The sequence below is a fragment of the Trachymyrmex septentrionalis genome, unplaced genomic scaffold (assembly GCF_001594115.1).
Source record: "Trachymyrmex septentrionalis isolate Tsep2-gDNA-1 unplaced genomic scaffold, Tsep1.0 scaffold13, whole genome shotgun sequence".
NCBI classification, from domain to species: Eukaryota; Metazoa; Arthropoda; class Insecta; order Hymenoptera; family Formicidae; genus Trachymyrmex; species Trachymyrmex septentrionalis.
The window spans coordinates 5,784,947-5,796,099 of record NW_017304438.1 but is presented as its reverse complement, the minus strand read 5'-3'; the positions used below and the strand labels follow the sequence as shown (position 1 = coordinate 5,796,099).

Genomic DNA, 11,153 nt, shown 5'->3' with positions numbered 1-11,153 from the left:
GTCACAAATGGAGGGATCTTGCTCAGGGACGGGAACAGTGGCGGGATTTGATATTTGCGGCAATGAGCTTTCGAGTTCCTAACGCATAATAATAATAATATATATACATTTATATATGATATAAAATAGATGATTGATCAGAATGTGAACATATTAATCATGTACTACATAAAATTATAATTACAAAATTATATAATTATAATTATACGAGTATTATAGATGAGATTGAATATATTGTTAATTTATCTTTGCAGGTGCTATTCAACTTAGCGGTCCAATACACAAATAATGAAATGTATACAGAAGCTATAGCAACTTACCAAGCTATAACAAGGAATAGGATGTTTAGTAATAGCGCCCGACTCAAAGTTAATATGGGTAACATTTATGTAAAAATGGGACAACTATCTCAAGCCATAAAAATGTACAGAATGGCATTTGATCAAGCTCCAACAGCTCACAAAGATTTAAGGTGAATATACTTATCGATGAATATATTTATCAATTTATACGATCGAGGAACTATTGAGGAACGATTATTTCATTGCTAATAATATCATTAATTTGGTAAATTTCGCAGAATAAAGATTATGCATAACATGGGAATGTTATTTGTGCAAATGGGTCGATTAGAAGAGGCAGCTAATAGTTTTGAATGGGTGATGAGGGAGAGATCTGAGTTTAATGCGGGTTTGCATGCTGTTTTATGTCATTTCGCGTTATCTCATCGTGATAAGATGAAAAGAGCTTTCTTAGAGTTACTAGAAGTACAACTTAATATAGATCAGGAGGACAAGTATAGCATAAATCCCGTGAGTTTGGCACTATTATACTGCGTTTTTATTAAAGCTGTATATCTTTCAAAGAGTTGCCAACACTTGCACCGCTACATGTCACAATATGTGTCTTATGATTCACAAAGATGCACATAGTGACATATTTATAGCAATTGTCTCTTTTCATCAAGTATTCCACACTCACACAGACTTCTCATCTCTTTTTTTTTAATTTCTGTTAAATGTTATTATGTATAAAATATTGGTTATATACAAGTATTTATTCGTTATATACGAGTATATATATAATTTTTCATTCACATGTATAAATCATGAATGAAATATTAAGCTATCGTGTGTGACTTATATTTTTTTATTTATATGTAGGATGATGTTGAATCTAACATATTAAATGAAGTTATAAAGAATGACGATTTGTCAAAATTGGAAAAAGAAATGAAATTGGAAGCTGAGAAAAGTATACTTTGTGCAGCAAAGCTTATAGCGCCTGTTATTGAAGAATCACTTACGACTGGATTTGCTTGGTACTTACTTACTTTAAAGAATTGCGATTACATTTAGTTTAGTTTCTTAATAAAAATTTGCACAATTATTTGTAGGTGTGTTGATGCCATAAAGTCCTCGGCGTATAGTATTTTAGCTGCTGATTTAGAAATAAACAAAGCCATGGTATTTTTACATAATCGAGAAACACAATTAGCCATAGATACATTAAAAATGTTTGAAAATCGTGACACCAAAGCCAATAGCGGGGCAGCAACTATGCTTTCGTTCATCTACTATCTTGTGAGTAATATTTATAAATATCCACAGTTATGTTGGCTTGTTTCTTGCATCTAAGCAGAAAATTCTTTAGCAAGGAGATTATGATCAAGCTGAAAAGTATGGTGAAGCAGCTCGCAATGCCGATGCTTACAATGCAGCTGCCTACGTTAATTTATCCGCTTGTGCAATTAGAAAAGACGAATTGAATGTTGCTAGGGAGCTGTTATTGTGTGCATTAGAGACAGATGCTAGTCATGTACAAGCTCTGTACAATTTAGGTAATGTGATTTTGTAAAAATTGTCTTGCTTAAAATGTTTTAATATTAATATTCTCCTGCATCTCCATTTATTTTATGCAACTATATTAATGCATATATGTATTATTTTGTTAATGATGACATGTTTCTTATTTATAGGTTTAGTTTATAAGAAAGAGAATATGTATGAAGAGGCTTTAGAGTGTTTTTGGAAAATTCGTAATATCGTTCGACATGATCCACAAACGTTATATCAAATCGGTCATCTGTATCAATTGATGCGCGATATTGATCAAGCATCTGAATGGTATTTTAAATTCAATTATATATTATTCTTTATTTAAAAAAAAAATTTTATGTAATTAATTTCTGATATTTATATTAAATGTCATGAGAATTAATTTAAATATCTTATTTCAAACAGGTATAATCAGTTGTTAGGTATAATATCATCTGATCCAGGTGTTTTACAAAAATTAGGAGAATTGTATGATTCAATAGGAGATAAGCAGCAGGCATTTCAGTATTACAATGACGTAAGTTCTTCTATAATTAACTAAATCCTCCTTCAGTTGCTGTAATCATATTTGTGATATATATTTAGTTTCTTTATCAATTATAAATTTATTACAGTCCCATAGATTTTATCCTGCTAATTTTGAGGTGATAGACTGGATTGGATCCTATTTTATATCAATGCAGGTATAACTTATTAATTATTATTGTATTAACAATTTGTTGCTTTTGATAATAAAATTACACATTTTTCTCTCTTATTACATTGTATTCTCTTTTTAAGATTGCTGAAAAAGCATTGACTTATTTTGAAAAAGCAGTAGAACTCGCGCCAGATGAACCAAGATGGAGATTATTAGTTGCCGCGTGTTTAAGACGCACTGGGCAATTCCATAAAGCTCTCACAGAGTATCAAGATATTCATAATAAATTTCCAGATAATATAGAATGTCTAAAATTTTTAATCAGGCTATGTAGTGATTTGGGTTTGAAAGAAGCACAGATGTACACGGCTGAATTAAAAAAGGCCGAGAAAGCTAAAGAACTAAAAGAAAGACAAGGTTCAGCAAGACCAGGCACAACAGGTATATATTTTAATGTACAATTTAATGTTTAAAAATAATATATGAATAATAATTTTTAACCATTGATATATGCATTGAGATCCAATAAATTTGAATTACTATTAGTTTCCGTTATTATTGTTTATATCAATAATGTATGCAATAATATAAATTATTTATTTCTTTTAAGTTATCATTAAATCTTGGTCGTACGTTTTGTGCAGGTTCTAGGAAAAGTAATAGTGGAACATCATCGCGAGCTGGTTCAGGATTAAGTGTAATGTCAGATCATAGACCAAGTCCGGATCGACGACCAATTTCAGGCCGAAATGATTACCAAAGTACGATTATTAAAATTTTTATAGAATTAAATCACTTCTTGTAGATTGGTATCTCCACTGATTTGCTTTAAGAATCTATTTAATAAATATTAAGCCTTTGCTTAAATAAAAAAATCATATTTTATATTACGATTTTATTTTTGTATTTTACATATTTTTAACTTTTTGTGGCTCTAATGAAAATAGAATTTTTTCTCATACGATTTTAACATTACATGAACTTCGTGGAAAATTTAGTGGTTATGCAGTTAATAATTTTAGTATGATTAGCATTCACTGAAAGCAAGCATCAGTAAAAGTGATCTACAAGTAGTACGCGAGCCACTCTAATGGATTGAATAAATGATTGATGACTGCGGCCGCTTTGACTAGTCTATTTTTGTTCTCTCTTTATCACTTAATACAATCGGCAGACCGTTACATATTACTGATCACAGATATAAATCTGAAAATGGATATTGCTGAAATATTTGTGTTATTTTTATTTCCATCTTTCTCTAATACGATATTCAAAGTGAAAATGATATATGTGATACTGTCTGATACATTATTCAGTTATTTATTTAAGTTATTAGAATTATAAAAATGATTTTTAGGTTCAAGTTATGCAGATCCTGTAGGACCTCTTCCTACTCGTCCTATGACAGCAGCTGGAAAGCGAGATGATGATTTTGGTGACGAAGAACTCGGAGATGATCTCCTGCCTGAGTAATAATATCGTTAATATATATTATATATTTATAAATATGTTATATAGATTTATATATTTTTTGAAAAAATAATTGTAGAAGCATTAAAATATGTAAATTATACTATGCTAGCACAAGTAACTTTTATATTAATATTTAAACCATGCATTTTATAATAAAAATAGTATTAAAATTGGAAACACGGAAAATCGAAAATTTTTTTAAAAGGAGCACTAATTTTCATTTTATTTGTATTTAAAAAATTTTGGGAAATATATAATTTCCTTAATAAGTTTATGACAAATTTTTACAACATGTAATTAAAGGTTTAATTATTTTTATGTTATAAAATTTTTTGTATTAATAGCAGTTATATATTTAATATCTATTAAGAGTATCGTGTGTATATCAATTCGAGGATAATTGCAATAAAGTTTCGCTTATAAAAGAGTTATTCGTCTAAATTTATGACACATCATGTATTCATATATTTTTCTCTATTAATACATTAGAGATTTTAATAAGATGGGTCAGTGGATCAAATGTTCTCCCTTTCGAATGATTAGTCTTATGAATTTCGAACATGTTTGATATTTTTTATTAATCATATGTCATTTCTCGACACAATCACAAAATCTTTTTACTTCACGTTGTGTGCTAACGAAATACAGAATTATCATGTTTATACTTTTTATTAATAATTATATCTTTGATATTTAAATTTAATATATATTTATTCCACTTATATATTAAAATAAAGAATAAAATCATTTATACATAATTTACGTTATATTATTTAATTATATTTAATATTTTATCGAATCTTACGCGCGAACTGTGATACGATCCAATCGAATGTGTTCAGAGATCTAAGATTGGTCTTTACTAAAGGGGAAGGAAAGATTGGGCAATTGCAATGATCTAAATTTAAACACACACATCAACCGTTTTAATCAAACTCCATTCAGCTTATGTAGTCTGCAGAGACGGATGTTACTTCATTGCTTCTCTGTATATACATACCTACGTCTACGCGCTGTATACTAAAGTATTATACATATGTAATTTATATTCCATTACATATTTCTATTAATTTTATTTCATGCATATGTAAATAAAACATATAAGAGGATATTGAAAGACAGAATTATGTGAACATATTTAGATAGAGAGCCAGTCAATTGATTTAAAATATTTCAGATGTATATTTAATTAGAATTACAATTTTATGCTAAGAAGAATTAAATAAGCCAACTTATTGACATTATTTAGGCAAAGATTTCTTAATCTATGTGTGTGCATTTTAACTGTGCTTTTATGTTTCCAGTCAGATCTTTGTGAGGTAAATGTCGTTTAATTGATGTTTGAAATGACTTAATGACCTTCTCAAATTCAAGATAATGTCGAATTGAAGATTATGCATGCAATAAAAAGTTAGATTTGAAGATAAAACAAGTCGAATAATGCATAAATTCGTTTAACCATATGTCCAATGTGATAGCCATGTATTGTATCTACATATGTATGTGCTGCAGATGCATAGGTTTATGAACTCAGAATGAATGGGTCGACTTGTCACTTGAGATAGCCACGTAGATAAGCCACGTTAAATAATAAATATGTATATTGTCAAATATGCGAACGAAATCTAAGATTGCGAATATATAAATATTTTTAAGATTTCTTTTTAATTTTTAAATTTCGGAATAATTCTCAAGCTACCATCTCTTAAAAAATAAGAGATTGAAAGTTTTATTTTTAAGGTATAATCAATAATTGTAATTGAGATAATATCGCGATATTGAATCGTAAGATCGAATCTTTCCGATTTCTTTCTTGTAATCAAAAAGTGTGTGTGTGAACGCCACAAAAAAATTAACTTTTAAATGAAACATTCAATTCATGGAAATCAAAATTTTTTCGTTTATTCTTTATTTAAAGAATAGTTTCAGATTTAATATTTTATGTTATTATCAATCACAAGCATATATATTTTTTTATTACCGTGCTCCTTTATTATTAAGTAATTAATAGTAGACTGATATCATACATATGTTAATCAAATTAAACCGTTAAGATTTTTCGATAAATTTAAAATCAATTACGTATGAACGAACATATTACAAAGTATTCCAAAGTCATACATAAATTGTAAAAAAAAATAAAAAGATAACTCTCTGTCGAATAAAATAATTAAAAAATATCTCATCATCAAATAGTTTCAAAATATAAATAAATTCAACCTTCGGATTAGAGAGTTCTAATTTGTTTGGCTTTCTCGAACGTCAGAGATATTAAATGCTCAACAAATAAATGAAGATAGATAAATAATATTTGTTCAAATATTTGCTGAGACTCCAAATCCGGTTTCAAATTTGTCAACAAACATGCCTGTTCAGTAGCATAACGTCAATTCATGATGTTCTCGATTGACGGTGATTCGCGCTTGTGAACGCAGCTTTCCGTGTTTTCGTAGACGTCACGAAGGAAGGCACGAGAACAGGGGCTCGCATATGTGTCCGCATGACCCCTCGTTCGTTCACGCGTTACGCGTTATCGAAGTACATACGTATGCGTGACGCACGCGGCTAGTAGTGGTGGATGCCGCGGGCCAGACCAGACGATCGTGGATCACGTTGGAAGCTCGTTGGAGGCACGACCGTCGACCAGTCGCCGCTCGGCTCCGCCGCGAGTACATTTCTCGCTGTTCCATTCACGCGTGTATTACGACGAAGAGTCCAGGCTTGCGAAGACCAACAGCCAGCGTCGTTAGCCAGTCTCGCCACCGATCGATCCGGAGATCAGTAGAAGGGGTAAACACGTGTGCGAAATCAGGTACTGTATGCAAAATTGGGTCAGTAGTCCCACTACTTAACGTGCCCTCCTGTCTCATTGAAACTGGAGCATTTCCTGGACCATCTATTTATTGATCTTCGAAAATTATGCGAGGGCTTGTCACGAGGACAATTTTAATTTGCCATATCAATTTCCTTTTTGAAAGATCTCTTTAGTATGTAAGCTATTAAATGCGAAATATTGTATTGCGAAAGACTTATTTTGATCTCATACTTCTTGTAAAGTAAATATTTTCGTAAAATGTACATTTTTTCTTTCACAGCGTAATAAAGTGGCATGACCATCTCTAGTCTATTTTTTTGAATTTTTTTTCGATTATTATTGAATCTTTTATTATTCGATTATTCAATTTTTTCGACTATTTTGGTTTTTATAAAATTGCATAAATTGATATTAATATAATATGTTAAAGTAAATATAAATTCTTATGATTGAATTATTTTAATTATTAGATACGTCTTTAAACTCAAATTCTAATGTAGAAAATTATTTTTTTTAGTATCGTTTCTCTTTTTAAAAAAGGACAGTACTAATATTTTCTGATTGTTGGATTTCATATAAATTTGGAATTTTGCTCCGATATTTTTATCTAATCTCTTATAAATAATTAACATTAGAATTTCAAAGTCCTGTCTTTCGAAACACTATAAATTCTTGATGTTGTAAGTAGTAATTTGAACCTTGAAATAAACGGAATCTACATTTATTATTAATGAATTATATTATTTTAAATATAGAGGAACGCCATTTCTCCACAAACAGCGAAAATATATAGAATAGTAGTTATTATAGAAATAGAATCGCGGTCATTGTATTAGAAATCGTTAGGTATCTTTTTGTGACGATTCTGAGATCACGTGTTGATATTTCATTGAGATTCGCGAATTGTTCTTTAGCGATTTACCGTGATCGGAGCTTCAGTTTGCCGTACATTTAGACATTGAAGTTCATAATTGAAATATCAGTTCTCATCAATACGCAGGTTTGTTTCTGTTTACTTTCTCAGCGAGAACCACGTGGGTCCTTGAAATATTGTGTAGCATGTGCTCTCGCCGGTTGTTATACCAGTCGTACCGTCGTAACACGTGATGTTCGTTGAAACGTAATTCGCCACGTAATTCAGTCGTGCGACAAAATTTTTATTCAGTTTCCGTCTTTCCTTATATTACGCAATCGGAACCAGACATTGTCGTAATGATAATCGGTAAGTATACTTTGAGGACCACACTTTAGATTGCGGCCTTACAGACCGATAATAAAATATTTTTTTGTCGATATCATTTGGATTAGAATAGTGTGTGTTTATTATAAGCAAATTTAAAAGCGATTATAAAACTTTCTATAAAGTCTAATAAATCCAAGGTAATTATTTTTTTAGATAAAACTATATTTAAATTTGGATTCTTCTTCACGAGAAGGATTTATATCAAAAATATTTAATTCCCATTTTTTCTTTCGACGTATCACTTAATTATTAGTATATTGAATTAGTATGAATCGTACTGAATCATTATTTCATATAATCTTTTTGCAATTTTAATGTAATTAAAATTTCTAATATTGGTTTTTTACAAGAATTTTGATAATTCAACTCGAGATTTTATTAAGATGACATGAGTATTTCTCGATAAATTCGTTACATGTTGTATAAAGAAAACTGTATATCTTCTAATATAAACAATACGCGCGTATTTGAGAGACGCAAACAAATCTCTGTACTTTTGCGCAAAGTAACAAACTTACGCAAATTTAACGAGTGTTAAAATTTCGATATGATAGCGTAATCGTCGTGTCTGCACGAGATATGTGAGGTCTTTGATTCTTGATCAAAAATAAAATGTAGTCGTCGCTTTATCGTCATGTTTATTCGATGTACGAGTTTCGAAATAAGTAATATCATGTAATTAACTTTAGTGACGAGATTTCGATCGTCTTTACTGAATACTAGATGATGTCGAATTGCGCACACATTCTTTTACGTAGTTTTCGTAGTAAAATATTATCAAGACGGTAATTACAATTTATTAACAACAATAAATTGAGATTGTTTTACGTCAATTTATATGATATCCTTGCATTGCGTCTAGTTGACAAAACGTTATCACACCCAATGTCACATTTACGCAACTTTGCCTTTTATCTATCTATCGCGTTCCAGGAATGAAGAGTTTGTCGTCTCAGTGGTCGCCTTATTTTTATACACATTTTTATACAGGTTTCTTTTAAACCTAGTTCTATTTACAATCTCACTAACTCTGCAATAGCAAAAATTTATTAAAGTTATTTTGATTATTTTCTAAATTACTAACTTCTTTAATTAACAAAATATTTCCATCTTTTTTATTTTGATTATTAAAAATTATTCGTGCAAGACTAATTTGTTTATAAATTTTTCGTACACACACACACACACACACACACACACACACACGTAACAGATATATTCGAAAACAAAATCTAAAAATATGAACTGTTTATTATATTTATTTATATTTCTCCGTTTGATTTCCACGCACTTCGACTCTTACTGGGATTTATTCAGTGCTTTTGCTGATATAATACCGTGAATTATGGAACTTTTATTATTTAAACGGCAGGTAAAATATTTATGAATTATATTCTTCAGAAAAAAAGCACTCGATTAGATAACTAGAGTGCACTTGACGCCAAACCTAATCTTCAAGAGTTGTACAACATTGGCTGAATTAAAGTACATATGTACATTGTTGTCGTAACGAAGATAAATCATACGCTGCACTTCCTACTTTTGTTCCATTCTTCTAATATCAAACAAACAATGAAATCTAGTTAGAATATTGAAAATAAAAACAAAAATTTTTTACGTTTATATGTAATATTCCGATATTAATATTAAGATTAATAATTTGACTTCTTTGCTTTTTAACTAATTCCATTTTATAATAGTAAAACTATAGAGAACTCGTACTACAAATGTAACGTAATATTTACACTTGAATAGTGTAGATAGATGTATACTCATATATTTCACTTGAAAAAATATAGAACGTCCTGTAATAGACATGTTTGTTACATGTAGCAATATTCTGGTTGAAAATTGATAATATTGTTTTATAAAAAATGTAAGGTGTGCATATACGCACAAACACAAATAATTTAGCATCCATTATTGAAGAAATTTTGAAAAGAAATTTATTATTTAATTAAATTTTACATAAATATTATTAAAATTTTGATTTGAAATAAATAATTATCAAGATATTTGATGTTAAAAGTTTTAAGAAATTTTTATTTAAATAGATTTATTTTTTAATGTTTTATAGAATATGTTATGTAAATTATTTAATTCATTAAATTTACCAGTTAATAGATACTCCGCAAAAATCGATAAATAACTGCGAAGTTATGTGGATATTCAATAATATATTGCGATTAAATCGTTCCACGAGATCTTTTATTCTCGCAACTCCATTATTCTCATGGCGCTAGACTATCATCTTTAACGTTATGCTTACGTCACATTCTTTAATCGTTGATGCGCTGATCAGTGCAGAGTGTGATAAATGAAGGATGGATAGTTGATGCTGCCAGGAAACGGCGCCTTGTCGCGAATCACACCAGTTGAAAGTTTTCTATCCATCACAGAGCCTGAGAAAGATAGTGAAATGCCGTGCTTGGTACAAGGAAGTAACGACGAGTGTGCGTGTTGCACTCTGGATTAGAATCATTATGACGGGTCAACTGGCTGAATTATCTTGGTTGACGTTTTGCACCTTCCAATTGATTTCAATGGAGCCTCATTCGCTTGCAACTCGGAAAGAACATTCTCGCAGCTTTTTCGCAGTTTCTTTTTCGATTTATCCAGATAACGTTACACATTATAATTTAAGATCAGATCATGTTGCTGTCGACAAAAGGACGCATGTCTACGTTAATGTGAATTATTATCTGCATCAATTGCTGAATAATTAATAATATCTCCACATTAAATTTTTATGTTAAATAAAAAAAATAGAAGATTATTTTATAAAATAATTCTTATCCATTCTTACATATTTTATTTCAATTACTCCAATGCATATAGGAAAGTCGCAGTCTGTGAATACATTGCGACTTTATATGCAACAACCGGATTGTGACACATACATGCCGAAACGAAATACTGTTTTAAATATAGAATTTCTCCGGATTAGTTTGAAAGTTAAATTGGCGGAACTGTATATGAGATACGGAAATAAGAAAAATGGTCCGTAACGCAAGAGGCAGTTACCTGAACCAGTTGATCGGGCTTGAAAGACGACTGGTTCAACTTTTATGGCCTCGTTGTTATATAGACCTGTAAATGATTGTCGATAACGTTGTTTATACATACTCACCCAATAATGTAGCT

At 30.0% G+C, this 11,153-nt stretch overlaps 2 protein-coding genes across 3 annotated transcripts in view; both read left to right on the top strand.

Moving 5' to 3' along the window:
- The window catches only part of LOC108756907 (intraflagellar transport protein 88 homolog), a 5,390-nt gene extending 1,439 nt beyond the window's left edge, over window positions 1–3,951 (top strand). Inside the window, exons 5-16 of the mRNA XM_018501075.1 lie at window positions 255–472; window positions 581–816; window positions 850–851; window positions 1,164–1,321; window positions 1,397–1,583; window positions 1,654–1,840; window positions 1,979–2,126; window positions 2,244–2,355; window positions 2,453–2,521; window positions 2,619–2,919; window positions 3,123–3,239; window positions 3,836–3,951. Of these exons, the coding sequence (XP_018356577.1) occupies window positions 255–472; window positions 581–816; window positions 850–851; window positions 1,164–1,321; window positions 1,397–1,583; window positions 1,654–1,840; window positions 1,979–2,126; window positions 2,244–2,355; window positions 2,453–2,521; window positions 2,619–2,919; window positions 3,123–3,239; window positions 3,836–3,951 (1,851 nt within the window). The remainder of the gene's footprint in view (window positions 1–254; window positions 473–580; window positions 817–849; window positions 852–1,163; window positions 1,322–1,396; window positions 1,584–1,653; window positions 1,841–1,978; window positions 2,127–2,243; window positions 2,356–2,452; window positions 2,522–2,618; window positions 2,920–3,122; window positions 3,240–3,835) is intronic.
- Window positions 3,952–6,541: 2,590 nt separating this feature from the next.
- Window positions 6,542–11,153, top strand: part of LOC108756906 (hexokinase-2-like) — a 13,671-nt gene continuing 9,059 nt past the window's right edge. Inside the window, exon 1 of one of the 2 annotated variants that reach the window (XM_018501072.1) lies at window positions 6,542–6,763. The gene's annotated coding sequence lies outside the window, so the exon portion shown is untranslated. The remainder of the gene's footprint in view (window positions 6,764–11,153) is intronic. The other variant, XM_018501074.1, reaches the window with a different exon arrangement.